Below are 16,095 nucleotides of genomic sequence, written 5' to 3' on the forward strand. Positions count from 1 at the left end.
ACCTCAACCCACTTCTTTAGAAGATCTAGTAAAATGTTATTATCTATGATTTCAAAAGCAGTGTTTAAATCAAGGACCAAAATGTAGTTTGCACCATGATCTGATTATAGCTGTGTCTGTGCTGGGGCTTTCATGGATACCAGGCTGGAGTTTGTCAAATAAATTGTTTTCATCTAAAAAAAACCACACGTTGCTTACAGAAAACCTTTTCTAAGATCTTGAAGAGAAAAAGCAACTTTGAGATTGGTCTATGGCTCTGGGCTGCAGCAGAATCAAGATGTGTTTTTTCCAGAATAGGTTGAATAGAGGTGACTTCAGGCACAGTTGATCTCTGCTATAGAGGTACTGAAATATTTAAAAGGAGCCTGGCTAGCATTATTATAACAGATTACCAAATCACCAACCTGGGAAGGCTGAAATATCCCCTGGACTACACCAGAATGTGCATTTGAAAAGAAAGCAGCAGATGTAGAGCACAGTACGCTTCTAGGTTAAAGGGTTCTAAGTAAACACATTTCTAGGTAAACACATTTATGATCAGAGATGAAGTCTGGAGTGTAACGAAACACCCACTGTGAAGACCAGAGCAGGTCAAGGATAAGATTTCGTATGAGTATGTTGAATAAAATTAAAAGCAGATGTGGACATGTTTGTATTGTCATCTACATGGAAACTTAAATCACCTACCATTATTATTTTATCATATTTTAAAACCACGCCAGCAATAAAATCTGAAAATTCAGTTAAGAAGTTACTATGGTCCTTTAGGGGGACAGTAGAAGACAATACAATACACAGGAGTTGTGTTATGGATTAAAAAACATCAGAGGCTCAAACCTGGGAGCATTTAAAATGATCAAAAACTAAAACTAGACCAGAACGTCTAAAAGAAAAAAGGTCGCCAGCCACGGCTATAAACCGACATACAGGCAGCTTGGTTGTCACATGGTGGATGCTCCAGTACAACAAGAGTTATTTTTCTAACATTAGTGTTACCCTACTTAACATAGTCAGCTAATGACAAGCCTTTTTAAACAATGACACATTTCTACTGTGGATAGGGAGCTAGTTCGCTGGGCATGCTAATGTTTGCAGCTTATATTAGAGCAGATAAACACACTGTTTAATCAATTCCTTGCAGTTTTGCTCGTTTAGAGTTTAGAGACCACCCTCAAAACTTTTTATATAGTAAATACAGTCTAATGTAATTTGGTAAGAAAAATTCAGAGCTCTTCATTCAGCTGTGGTCAGGGTTGCTAAGCTGGACAATCCCTGTTTAGCGAATGATCAATAAAACACAGCACATCTATGGTCCTGTAATTGATGATAATCAAAGAGCACACATGAGAGGATTTGCGAGTTTAGCTGAGTTTATTCTTATTCACATTTAAAAGAGTCTAATGGCAGCACATTCTTCCACCATAGGAGCGAGACGTCCAGTCCCACAGAAAAAAAAGAAAACCTAAAAAAAATAAAAAATAAAAAAAAAATCTAATTTTAAGACAATAATTTTCAAAAGTAAATCCAGGATAAAAACCCACGAGGGTAAAACGGCAGAACAGAAAAAGAAAAAGCAGCATTAAAAACTTTTTTTTTCTTTTTTTTTTTTTAAGGTGGGAGGGGTAATGTGCTTTGTTTGTATGTGTGTGCTGTCTCAGAGCAGGCACATTAGCAGTCAAAGACAAAGCTACACCTTCAGATCAATCTCTATCAGCGTTACAGGAGCTAAAGAGCCGACAACAGCAGGCGAGGTCCTTCGGGTTCACCAAACAAGATGGAGGCTTAAATCAAACTGGAGTGAGTGACCGGGAGACACACAACGAGATGAGAGAGAGAGAGGGAGAGAGAGAGGAGGGGAGGGGGGCTGGGAGGAGAGAGGACAGAGGAGGGGGATTCAAAATGCTCAAATCAGACTAGAATTGTGTTTTTGAGTCTGTAGATGGGGACTGCACATTTGTCAGTGACTTGTCTTTTTAGTACAAACAGTCTGGGCTTTGTTTCTATACAGTCACACATTCACTGTACACATGTAGTCCATGTGCACTAGACTGTGTACACACTAACAAAAACAGATCTGTGTGTTGACTCTCTCTCTCTCTCTCTCTAATGCTTGCTCTCTCTCTCTCTCCTGTGGCTTGAAGGGATTGTTGTGTCTCCACAGAGCCTGCTGTGTTGCTGGGAATATAAATATACATACCAACATGTTTCCGAGGAAGCTTCCACAGAGTGTGTTGGGTAAACTGTCGCCAAAAAACCACAGCATTGAAGGCATTTCTGACAGAGGACATGTGTACACACACACATATATATATATATATATGTGTATATATGATTAGCAGGAAACTGGATTGCAATATTCTCTTTTAATCTCTCACACTTTTAATTTCGGTCATCTGCCCAGGAGAGAAACAGCAGTCAGCAACGAAAAGGAAAACAAACAAACAAACAAAAAGCTGAAAACCAGATAAAAAAAAAACATCCAAAATGGGAAATCCCCAACTGGTGTAAACAAAAAACCCTCGCAGCGGCGTCTTCACCACCTTTCGTGGTCGTTGTCGTAGTCCACCATCCTCAGCAGATGTCTGATGGTTATGATTAAGTTCAGTTTGGAGGCTGGTTACAATAAGAACAAGTGGGCTTCAGCTTCTTCCCATATCTCTCTGTGTGTGTATGTGCGTGTGAATGTGTGTGTGGTCACTGGTACTGGAGGTAGTTCTTGAGAGTCTGTGGCAGTGGCAGTGTGTCGATGTGATGGATGCGCTCTCTGCCCAGGGCCAGTCGAGCTACTCGTCTGCACAGGTCCATGAGCGGCAGGGGCTCCGCTGTGAGGGGCGACAGAGGAGAGAGGGAAGGTGAGTAGAAGCTTGCAAGCGTGTCATAGGTTCTTTGGATCCGAGTTTGTTTGTTTGTACTTAGAGCTGAGTTTTACACCAGAGTACATGCCCCTCTTCTCGGATTATTCTCTCCTACTCATGTATGAGGAGAGTCATGTTTGCAAATTGTGAAAAAAACACGTAGCTGGTTGAACAAGGGCCAAGTAATCCTCTCATTTACTTACCTTTGAAAAACCTTTTAAAATGAACACTCCCCTGATTTAGCTTTGCATTCACATCACAAAAAAAAAAAGATACATTACCCACAATGCCACTCGACCACTGACATTTGGCTATTTGATGCTAGAAGCAGCTATTGTGACCTAACTTTTCTTTCCAAACCCTCAACAATCCTGACTCAAGTGGCATCACTTGGGGACCACTGAAGTGACTTCTATCCACTATAAAGTGAAGGTACGCTGCTTAGGTATTAAGTGAATAAATGACACGGTCTGATAATATGTTAGCACAAGTAATTCACTTCTATTCTTACAAGGTCATACAGCCAGAGACTGTGTAGTGTAGAAAAGAAATGAGCACACAGCGTGAGAAGCACAACTGACAGGTATAAGTAGAGGCAGACGTGTGTATCCCACTATAGATAATAATCCAGACATTCACAATTGGACACCGAGGAGCTTCATGCAGCATAATAGATCAATTCATACACTGTGGGAAATATATCAATATATTGATAGAACAGAAAATACGATTTCTCCTGTGCACCCAAGTCAGTCACTTGCATAGACCCTGGAATCAATTCCCCCCTTTACTCAATGGGAAAAAAAACCCAGCAGAACAGGTAACGTCCATTTGTATTCACATCAATGAAAACTGACAGTGAGGACACTTGAGCGCCATCCATGATTATTCTGGCAGCATGAAAACACTCTGATGATGTAGGCGATGAAATAAACATGGTGGAGACTTTTTTAGTTTTTACACAGGGACAGTTAATGCTTATAGTTACTGTGGCTGAATGTCAGTGACCTCATAAACCAAAGGTGGTTCAAATGAAAGCAGAGTGTGTCCAATTTCCTTTTCCAACCGTAGATTTAATTCACCGCTTCTCTAATTACACTGCTATCACCTGCACGTTAATGGCAAGTGGGAAGAGAAGCAGCTGCAGCAGCAGCAGCTAACAATATTAAAATATTCACACTACACACACACATGTCATCACTGGTGTCAATGTGTGCCAGTGGAACGCGACAACTTCCCTCCCACCCAATTTTTAGTAGGTAAGTGCTGTCTATGCATGTCAGACAGACAGACTCTTAACTGCTGCCCCTTTATGGATGTCAAGCTGCTCCACCTGGAAGCACCATCTGCTGGAGCCGCCTTCCTGCTGCTCAGAGTCCACTTACACACTGTGTGAAGGACATGAGCAGGGGCATTTACACACGCATACAAACATAATACACACAAACTGACAGGGCAAAGACTGAAAAGAGGAATTTGTTGTCGTCACCATGAACTAGCCTGAACACACAGTAACATAGAGTTTCAAAAGACAGCAGTCACACACACACACACACACACACACACACTTACGGCCTTGACGCTATAATTTATTGATAGAACCAATGTTTTAACAAAGTTTTCTTCTGGGCAAAGGCCTTGAAACGCTCGTATCAATAAGTCATAGCATCAAGGTTATGAGTGAGATTTTGCATCTGTGTTCAGTCTCCTCCTCAATGGTGCGTGCCCCGTGTGCTATTGAGTCTTTTTAATCTCATTTTAATACTGCATGACTTTTTAATGGATTTGCTTCATATTTTGCACAATAAAAATACAGTTGCTACAACAGATGAAGGGGTTGTTTAAAACACACACACACACACACACACACACACACACACACACACACACACACATATACACAGACAAGCACACCAAGCCAGACAAGCCTCCTCTGTGACTGATTGGGCCGTTTCTCTCCACAGTCTATTAAAAGTCCACCAGATTACCACAAACCGAGACCCCCCACCAAACAAATATGTTGCAAATACGTGACATCTGGCCTGAAGTGTGTTCGTGGAACCAGGGCAGACTCAACCCGTCAAGACACCTCCGGCGTTCCTCTGGGCATGAAGTGCTGCCCCTGTGGCTACATGACCACTGAACGGTGAACACACAAACACGGCTAAAAAGGAAGCAGGAGCTCATCTGAAGTGAGGGCTGGACAAGAATCAGATAAACATCGACTGAGCTTACATCAAGATGCTAATTAAAAGCAGAGATCTTTACTAAATGTCTCTGCTAGGATAGTTGATGATGAACCTTCTAGTGATTTATCGATTCATAAAACTCCTGTGTTTTTCTCTGCAATGTTATTTGCAATTAATAGTGATATTTTCTCCCCAAATTCCTCCACTGTGGTCTGGAAAGTGACCTTTGAAACAGCAGTGAGGGGAAATAATGAAACCCACCAGTGAACAACAGCTGACAGGGTGCAGAGAATAGAGTATCGCTATGTGGATTTATTTGACTCTCCATGAGCTTAATGAAAAGCCTTTGTAAGAGCACCACAGGGACATGTGGCAGAGTGTGGATTCATTTGTAGTCGCATCAACATGGTAAGTGCCCAAATCGGAAAGACATGTTGAATGAGCTCGGACAACGCGCAGTGACGTGTGCACTGAGACCGCGCGGCTGATAATGCCTCACAGCAGCTAGAGAAACACTTGGCAGGACAATCACATCACAACCCTCCAACAGCTCACTACCCCTCTGTGTGCAAAGGCAGTTTCACTCTTTAGCCGATCACAGCTTACAAGGCTAGAAACTAAAGACTAATACAGCAGCTGGTAGTTCATCCCGCACTTTGTGAACTCTGCTCTCATAAACAGAGGACACAGAGATCACAGCCACACACACACACACACACACACACATACACACACAAGGAACCTCCAGAGATGGATGTACTTTCCGCTTGGACCTGACAGCACCTATCAATCAGTCTACCCTCATATCACTTGCTCATCAGCACAACCCCCGCATATAGGTAGTTTCCATAGCAACCAGCTCCTGTCACTCTGCTGGGAGTGTATAGTCACAGATGCACACGTTACATGCACCATGTGCATCTAGACTTGCTGCCTGTGCTGCTGCCTTTTTAAAATGTTGCAGTTTAGTATAAAAGACAGTTAAACAATGTGAGCAGCTGTAAAGAAAATCACACTTTTACAGTGTCATTTCAGCATATGTTCTACTGCAAGATAAGAGATCCCCAAAACTAGGAGACAGCTGCACATTACTCTAAATGAGTCAAAATAACATCTTGAGTTAGACTAGGATTACTCAAGCAATAACGTGTTATCTTTCTGTGGAAATAAGTATATTTACTGTACATTTCATTCAACTAGCATCTATATATTATGCTGAAGTACCTCTGAAGTTACTGTACCTGCCTCCATCATCAGTACCAGAAAAAAAAAAAATGGGAGTCATTAGATGTCGAGTGCAAAGTGCAAGTGCGGCACTTTCATTATGTCAAAAGTGAAACATGACTGCTTGCAGTAACGAGATTGATGCCGCCACAAGGAGTTGCATTGCTCTCCTGAGAGAGGCGACGCTGCTACACACTACCTGAAAACCAGCCACTCGCTGCTGACACAAGCTGGTCTCTATGGTAAAGGGTTGCCCCGGGCGACATGTGGTCCCGAGCACACTATAATCCATCAACCGGTGCGAAAGACTAACAACACTGCTAACTGGTTGAAGTTGTGGTTAAAAAAAAAAACAAAAAAAACAACAACTTCTAGTTCTGCTCAAATGAGATCAAAATGAGTGTCGGCATTAATGAGTCATTGAAGACAAAGGTAACATCAAATTTAAATGGGACGCACTGGCTTATATCACCATTATTAATAATGTGCACAATGCCAGTAAAACATTTCTCTGAAGTGGCCTCATTCATGAAGTTCATATTGTGTTCATCCACTTGATATATATATATAAAATTTACAAAACATTTACATCATATGTCCTTTCAAGTCTATATAACAATGAACACTGAAACAAAAGTCTGTATGTGTGTGTTGTTAAAGCAGTCTGCATGTCATCCATCACACATGAAGACCCTGAACAGTCAGGATTAATAATTAAACCAAGCTCATTATCTGGAACCATTTCAGTTGTGGAGGTGAACAGTGGAACTCTTTGCTCATATTCTTCAGCTTTCCGCCTCCCTCAAATTCATCATGTAACTGCCTAGATCTACATTTTCTCTTCCTCCCTTTCCTCTGAAGCAGTCACGTCTTTTCTGTAATGGCCGGAGACCAGTTTCTGACAGATATACGGCACACTAAAGAGGAGATGGAGCGTGGGAGAGAGAGGTTCAGGACGACTGAGCGCCTGGCTGGCCGATTCGCACACCTACTTGACACTTTATTGAGAACAAAGTGGAGGAAGGAGGGTGGGGGTAAGTTTTGGGATGGCGGCGCGTCAGTTAGTCTGCCCTCACTGAGGTGAGATGGCTTATAGAGTTCCCCACAGTTTCCTCTACTCTCGCGCCCGCAGCCAATTGAATTTATGTGGGTATGTGTGCACTGCATACACAACACGACCCAGTTATGTCCTGCTTGGAGTAATAGGCAAGACGGGCCCATCTTTTTAGCACGTGATCCAATTTACTTTTCATTAAACTCCTCCCACATCACTCTGCATTCCTTTCACTACACCAGCCGGACCCAGGTAACGGGTGCAGACCCCCAGCCATGCTTATCTGACAGATTAGCATAAAGCTGCTGGGGGCTGTGTGACCTAGTTTTAAGATGACGAGCGCATGTGTCTACATATACAGCCCCTTAAGGTGCGGACACACCCCCAGCACCAAAATGCTGTTCACTGACAGGTCAAAGGGGGAAAAATGTATTTCGGGATGGACTGAATTAGGTCAATGACGTATGAGGTAAAAAAAAGAAATTTGGAGCAGAGCGGCAAGGTGAGCAGGAGGGAGGACGAAAAAGAGCAAATCGTCATCCTGCACCTAAGTGGAAGACGCAGGTGTCCAAATTGAAGCGTCCACTCAGGGCGGAAGGCAATTGCTCACTGAACTAGTCGGAAGCTGATCCGAATTCCTTCCGCTGACAATATCTGACTTCCTATTACCTCGCACCGCCAAGCTAGTGAGCTCCAGACCGAAGCGCGGACTGCCATCAATTTGGTCTCTTGCTCCTTGTGTAGCTCTCTCACTGTAATAGCGTGCATTGTCAAACAGCACACAGCTACTTGTGCACGCCACTCAACAATCGTGCACACACACACACACACACACATACACACACACTGGCAAGGATGACGCACTTATCCATGGAGAGATTTCTAGCCTGAGGTTAAACAAGTTTTTTGACGAATGAGAATATTTATTTATTTATTTTTAGACTGAAAATAGCCAAAGTAGGAATCATACATTACACAGTATTAAATTCACCAAGTTTCAATAACTTTCTTTTTGACTATGCTCCTCACAGAAAACAAATAATATTTAAAATTTCAGTTTTTCCCTAGAGCTTTAGTCTTGTTTTCACAAAAACTGAACAAAGCTTTTTCCTAGCTGTAAAAACGGATGTGTTAGAAAAGAGAAGTGCATGATTTGTGTCCACTGGACAGTTTTGGAACATGAGCAAAATATGGCAGAAGGGTTTTGTTTACACAATAACAGAGTACACAGAATACATTCAAGAGGGCTAAAATAAATCATAAGTCGGAAAAGGGTACAATCATCCCAACAATAAACCAGGCTTTGTTCATTCAATCAGTGTTTTTGGTCAGCTGGCTCCGTGTTTTTATCACCACTGTTCCAAAACTAAGCCTTGGGTAACAGGGTTAGAGTAGGTGCATCAAAACGGATGAAATTCTGACGAGAAACAGATGCATCACCAGCCCTGCTCAAACAACAAACAGCTCTCATTGAATATGAATGCAGAACAGTCACAGTGGCTGCCCTGATAGATCACAGGTGAATCATCACATTTTGACCTACAAATCTTTAGACGGAATAAAATGCTTCAAATTAAAAAATGAGATATTATTGCTAGTTTGCCTCCGGGTGTTTAAAAATCAGAGTCACTATGACAATGATTTAACAGCCAGGATTTTTCATTTCCTCAAAGACGGTTTAAAAATTAAGTGGAGCTGCTCCCAGAGCGAGTCCTTATTTACAATTAGCTTGACCGAGACTCCTTTAAGGTGAAATCCTTACATGAATTGATCAGATATGACTGCCTCCTTCTCTTAAAAAGGACAATGAATAGGTTGATATTGGGGATTTAATCAAAATATTATCAAAATCCTAAATCGGGAGCTGCAATTTTTTTGATTAAGGTAAAATGTGTCTGGCTGTTAAAACCGAGGAAGACAGAAAACATGGGCTTTGACATTATGAGAAGGGATTTTCACCTGAGATTTACCGGTTGCATCATACTTAAACTCAATACTACAACACCAACTGTATGCAACAGGGAAAACCACAGTAATTGTGTGAACATCTCTCACGGTCGAACCACATTCACTCATAATAATGAATTGTATAACAGCACAACGTAAAACGCAATAACACAAGTAAGAATGCTGAAAAACAAGATGAGACTGGGAGGTCCCAAATTAGGGTAATTTTAACCTAATGATGTGTTAACCTGGAGCCCAGTTAAGTATACGTGTGTTCAACCACTGCGTCATGCTCTTTCTAACAAGCCAAACAGCACCAGGTGGCTGATTTCTAATCTACAGCAGCTTTCTCTAAAGCAGTGCATCAGTTCAACCCTCAAGTTGCAGCTTGTATCTGTGCTGTGAGTATTGCTAACAGCTCTGACGGGCAGAAAGACGACACATCATTTACATAGGGCAAGCCCCTCGGCCGACAAACTAGCGAGAAAGCTGCCTGGTCAACAATTAACCACCCACCAAAAAGTCATCTTAACCGTTTCCACAGCAACTGCCACCACAACTGGGTGTGTAAACACTGAAAGAAAGGATTAGGAGGAGGAAGAGGAAGAAGACAGGAGAAAGGAGAACAGAAGGGAGGCGATAAAACACAATAAGAGCTGGAGTCACACAGGGTTCATTGCAAAAGGGGAGGGCATTCATGTCAGTGGAGTGTGTGAAACGCTTCCTCCTCTCTGGACTGCCTCGTTCAGGTGTAAATGAGTTTGGCTCAGCTTTTGCCGCTGCGCTCGCCGGGCCACTGCGGCGTTAGGAGGCTTGTTGTGATGGAGAGAAGAAGACGGCTTTCCTAGAATAGAAGGAGGACGGCGAGATCCAGCAACTCCATTGTCTTGTTCTTAGATACGTTAGCAAGTCAGAGGTATGATAACTGACAAAAATCATGTCTCAGTAGAGTTGGCTTTTTAAGTGTCTCTGGGACTGAGGGCTGCAGGACTTGCGTGTTCGTTGAAACGCGGGAAAGATGAGAAAACTGCATTAATGCAGGGTATTAAGGGACAATACAGACAGGAGAGAAAAGTGAGAGGATATTTATCTCATCTTGCTTTCCAGGGAGTAAGAGATGGGAAAATAAAAAGGGTTGAAGTGAGAGGGAGGGGAGGGAAAAGAAGAGGACGTGAAGAGACTACAAGACGAGCAAAAGACCACAAACCCAGAAAGTGAACAAAAAGTGTGAATCCTCTTTGAGTTTCTATACGAGGACACATGGAAGCGAGATGTGGGAATTGGGGAGCGCCGCCATCGCCGAGCATACATATTGATGCCTCCATTCTTCATCATACAGTCATCTCTCTCGTGTTCTCTGTCAGAAGACAAGTGCTTCAAAAATCAACTGATATCATGCTATGCTATCTTTACTACGCAAATACATATGAGTGAATAATGGCAATATGAATAATGTTGTTAATGCATCATCTATCATCTTTAATATCTACAATAAAGGCAGAAGGAAAAGAAACAAATCAAAGTGATTGATGCAAGTTCAAGCTCTTAAGTTAGCACCATCAGCCGTTTCCATTAGCAAACTGTTTTGCCGTCTTCAAGCTTCATTAGTCAAAGCAGAAAACATATCGATAGATCAAACAATTCACACACTTCTCAAGCTCCAACTTGCCTCTGTGTATCACTACTAATTTTACAGAACAGCAAGATGATAAGAAAGGTGTGGAACTTCACATTCGATGAGGGTTGAGCTACATATTTGCCTGTCACAACGTGAACCAACGGAGCTGTATATATTGTTCAGGTATTGTACTTGGCAATTAAAATATTCGCAGTAGAGCAACTTACATGCTGTATTATTTGAGAAAAACTTCATAAATCACAGGCGACAATGCATGAAGCAAGGATTAGCTTGTTATTTTTCTCACAGTTTTCTTTGATATTCCTAGAAGATGTACATCACAGTTTTATTTAAATTTGATTTTAGGTTATATTTCATGTGTAGGATAAGTTGTTTCATTCATCTTTCTTTGGTAATTAGGTACTGTCACTTTAAGAGACTGCACCTTACTCATTTATTGCAGCTGTGGGATAATACGGTTCTGCATGACCGTCTCCCGTCTTTAGTTTATATTTTAGAAAAGAAAATTCAGTGGATTTGACCTGCTTGTGGCACCTGTGGTATAAAAGTTTGTGTTTTCCAACTTTACGACGGAAGCAGAGTGAATTATTGTGGAACCGTATCGGTTGGACACGTGTAAAGCTGAGAACAAGAGCTGGGTCACATTTGTGCAGTAACAATGATCATTCAAATGTCTGACAGATTTCATCATTTTACCATCACAATATGGGCCATACAACATCATGCGTGTGAAAGCTGTTTACACACACACACACACACACACACACACACACACACACACACACACACACACACACACACACACAGTTCCCTACAATGCAAGGCCAGACTCTGAGCTAAGAGACACACTGGGACATCCTCCAGAGTTCCTCCACTATTGGCTGCTGTCCACCCGGACGGACACACACACACACACGGCTCACAGCCATGGACACAGTGTCCAGGCCTCACTGTCAGCAACGCCCCCAGCCTGCTTTGGGTCTTTGTGCAACGTGCAGACTAATGCGAGAGGGAGGACTGAAGACTGCGCAATCTGAGGTGCAGTTGTCATGATTGAAATGACTCAACTAGTTGGAATGACGACATGGAGAAGGTCGAGCTGACATGGACATACTGATCGTTCTGGTGACTTCAGGAGAGTGGTAAACAGATATTACAAATTACATCAGAGAGTCGGACCCAGTTTTCTTGTTTTACTCCCTGGGTGTGTTAAAGTACGACTGTCTGGAGATTTGAGACTCACTAAGAAGCGATGGAGGGAAGCAGACTAGAAATAGTACACAGAGAGCGTGTTTAAGCCGCTTCCTATCGGTAAACAAAGCAGCAGTCCCTCTCATTGTGGGCTTTTTATAGATCAGTGCAGACAGAAATGGGCACTGCATATCAATCCTCCACGCTGTCTGAAGAAAAAAAGGACAAATCTGTGAGGAAAGTCTCCTCAGTCTCGCCTTAAACCTAAAATCCTGTGTACTTCTGGAGAGCTAAGACGAGGTGTCGGTATTTAGAAATTAGTCACACAGACAGTTACTACTTAAAACATACTTGTAGAAATTAAAAATCCCACATATTTCACAGATGTTAGAACAGCAAAGATACCATTGCAGCCACACTAAGAGTAGGCATGACTCTGACGTCTAGAGACCTGGAGGGCAGATACACAAATCCTGATTTTCAGGACTATCTGCACAGAGCCACAGCCCTGGATCCACGGTTCAGGTCCGTGCCTTACCCTGAGGAAGCCTCACAGCAGAAAATATGCAGTGATTCACCAAAGAGCTTATGGAAATTGAAGAGCAAGTATTGTTCTATTTTCTATCTTTTACTTTTATAGAACTAAATACCATTGCTCTATTTCTTAAACCAAAGACACCATATTTGTGCCTTTTCCCCACTGTACAGTAGAGAACGCTTTGTTTTTTTTTTTTGTTTTTTTTATTGTACATATTTTCAAAACTCAATGTTTTATTTGACATGTCATTCTGCAGGGTCGACAGAGTGAAACCCTGGTGGCAAGTTCGTCCTCCGCAGACCAAGAGGCATCAGAGACATCATTTGCTCGCCTGAAATAATCTGCCATCGCAGAGCTATAAGTAGAGCTCTTTACTACAGAGGAGAGCACATGGATGCAGATCGACTTGCACGGTGGAAAAGCAATGAGCATTAGTGTCCTCATGTTGCCCAGCTGCCTGTGCAATGTTACCTCGCTGACCCGGGTACATTTTCTCTAAAGCAGGGGACGTTACTGCAAGTCGATCTCGTCTTGCTGCTGAGATTGTGGACAAATTCATCTCTTTGCACAGGAACATGAAAACAGAACGAACAGAGCAGTGTGCCGTGTGTTCGGTTTATGCTGCACTTTATGTTGATGACCTCAGTCTGTAATTTTTATACAAAAATAACAATGCTGCTCATTAGAAAAAAAAAACTCTTAAAAGCCGAACCGCTCCTCCCCTTACTATTTACTGTTCTGATAATAAGGATGAATGCTGAACTGACGCAGGTATTAAGCCTGGAAAGGTCACAGAGATAAATGCATTTTGACATCAATTATGTATGTAGGCAAAAACCTTCTACACACACCAATGGCATTTTACCACCTCCTATATTATCAGGACAAAAAAAAAAAAAACTTTCACTTTGGAAGCTGCTTCTCTAAATGCTGCCATTTAACAGATTTTGATAAATCATACGGCTCCAATGTGCAGCTTTGTGGCAGCAAACAAGCAGCAGAAGGAATTAGCAGGTGTTGAGGCCAATGAGTGAAGACCGTTACATCGAATACAAGATCTGCAGAAACATGACAAAAGTTCGCTTTTACAATTTTACATTTCAGTGGCACTAACTTTTGTGGCAGCCAAAAGAAAAACTTAAGTAACAGCTCAACTTACACAACCCCTGTACAGTCACTTTTAAAAATTATACTGTGATTGACTGGCTTTTTCGTGTGTGTGTGTGTGTGTGTGTGTCAGTTGTGCCACTCACGATCTAGTCCGTTGACGTAGCGAATAGAAACCTCACAGTGTCCCCACACAGCACTGACGATGGGATACAGTCTCTTGCCCTTTAGCCCTCTAAAAGCGACTCCCAGATACTGTCCGTCCACCATGAAGCTCAGCGTCCCTTCATCCATATCTAGTATTACTGTCAGAGAGTCTGGAAGCACAAAAGACTCGTCTGGTTCCAGGAAACAGGGGTACGTGGGCGCCGACGTGGACACGGGCCGGTTCTTTCCATCGTGGTAGAGTCTGTTCCGACCCAGGTCCCAGCCCCAGGACTCAGAGTCCGAGCCCACCAGGGCCATGTAGCCCACCGAGTGTAAAGGTGCTTCAGCGGTGGCCACGCCCACGACAGCATGGGTGCCTCTCTGTCTGGCCGGCCAGTGAATCCTCCAAACATGGAGGCCCCTGGTGTAGCCCACCCTGCCTCGGATACAGTCTGTGCTCTGTGCTACTGGGTGTCGGTGGAACGTCAGCTTGTCGTCCTCCTTTACAAAGACATTGAGGGACCGGTCATCGGGGTTCCAGGCGTGGCGAAGCTGAGTCTCAGGACTGGCCGCTGGCATGTCCAGCAGCAAGTCCAGCCTGGGGGGCCGACAGAAATCTGGGCCCCGCAGCTCGCGGCGCACCGGATGATACGAGGGCTCCCCTCTTACATCCACTGACTTAATACTGGCTGAGATCTTCTGGCCCATGGCTGGGTAGGTCCAGGGCAGGAAGGGACAGAGGGGAGGGAGATGGATGGACCAAGGGTGGTAATGAGGGGGCGGTAGGTCCGGACGTTACCTCATGGGCGCAGTAGCAACACAGTGGGTCCTGGGTGGAGAGATGCTGCTGGACACACGTCTCTTCAGCCAGGGGGAACCACACTCCTGAAACACAAACAGAAAACATGTCTCTAATGTACAGTGTGAAATTGTTTAATATCTTGGCTCTTGGTTAATCAGCAGTGAGGACACAACAACCGATTACTGTTTCATACAGTACTCCAGGGTCCAAATGTAACTATAAATTCACAAGTTTCTCAATATCAATTCAAGATAATAGCTAGAAAACCTCAAATTAAAATGTTCAAACATGACATGGTTTCTGCTTCTCAAATGTGAGGATTTGCTGTTTTTTTTTTCCTTGTGTAATAAAGAAACACCTGTGAAAGTTTGTTCAAACTACCTTGACGATGACACTAAATATAATGTAGAAATTTAAACTGGATGTCATTGGATTTTGGAAAGCTGCTTGGCTAAAACACTTGGAGATGTCACCTTAAGCCTGGTAAATAAAAACACTTGTTGTTTCAGGTGCAAGTATGTAAAAACACAGAGACTGGCAGGAGCAGAAGCAGAAGTGGGAAGATGGCATCGACAGCGCTGGCCTCCAGCCAGAGCTGCAAAGAGGAGGAGACATGACAAGGAAGGAGAAATGAAGGATGAACTTCTCTTCACCTCCAGCACTCCTGTGGCCTTTAGTTGCCAGTTTAAAGTATGAACAAACAAAACATTTGAGTTTTTGCCTGTGTGAATGCGTCTGCTTGTTTGTAAATTGATATCTTGACAATAATTTGAGAAACAACAAACTATGCTCTAAAAGAGATTGCAGCAATCTAGCGATGATAGCTGGCACAGACACACTCAGACACAGGGAGGATTTGCTGAAACACGCTGCTGACTTCAGTGTGCGCTCTCTCTATTCTTAGCCAATCCCATCTTAACTGAGCAAACAAATGTGATGCAATTCATATTTTATCAGTATTTATAAGAAAATGTTTCCTGTGCATGCTGAGTTTAGCAGACTGAGAGCCCTTAGCTACTTCCAAACCTGATGCGTAGTTTCCCTGAATGAACAAGCCGAGAGAAGCTGATCCAAATCTGCTGTACTGACATCAGTCCTTCCTATAAGAAACCCCTGGAATGTTTTTCTCACTGCGCTGGTTCTTAGAAAAGGACTCCACATGACTCTTCCAGGGAAAGTACAGAAGGGAACTGCTACAGATCAACCAGGGGAGGCTTGAATCACACACACACAAACATGCACAGATGCAGTGTGTGTGTGTGTGTGTGTGTGTGGGTGTGTGTGTGTGTGTTAGATTGAAACAGATGAAGAGATGAAGGGATTGAAATGAGATTTGTACATTTTACACTTTGAAATGCAACAAATGGAAACGGCTTTAACTAGATAAACCCCCCCCCCCCCC

General features: G+C 42.9%; 1 protein-coding gene across 2 annotated transcripts in view; it reads right to left on the reverse strand.

Moving 5' to 3' along the window:
* Positions 1–1,352: 1,352 nt before the first annotated feature.
* The window catches only part of LOC111668871 (SPRY domain-containing SOCS box protein 4), a 37,658-nt gene continuing 22,915 nt past the window's right edge, over positions 1,353–16,095 (reverse strand). For both annotated transcript variants that reach the window (XM_023425020.2, XM_023425021.2), the window contains 2 exons: positions 13,891–14,776; positions 1,353–2,822 (listed from right to left, as the gene is read on the reverse strand). In XM_023425020.2, the coding sequence (XP_023280788.1) occupies positions 2,695–2,822; positions 13,891–14,599 (837 nt within the window). In that variant the 5' untranslated portion in view covers positions 14,600–14,776 and the 3' untranslated portion in view covers positions 1,353–2,694. The remainder of the gene's footprint in view (positions 2,823–13,890; positions 14,777–16,095) is intronic.

The sequence above is a fragment of the Seriola lalandi genome, unplaced genomic scaffold, assembly GCF_002814215.2.
Source record: "Seriola lalandi dorsalis isolate HSWRI2012SDOR001 ecotype SW California unplaced genomic scaffold, Sedor1 jcf7180002054764, whole genome shotgun sequence".
Taxonomy (NCBI): domain Eukaryota; kingdom Metazoa; phylum Chordata; class Actinopteri; order Carangiformes; family Carangidae; genus Seriola; species Seriola lalandi.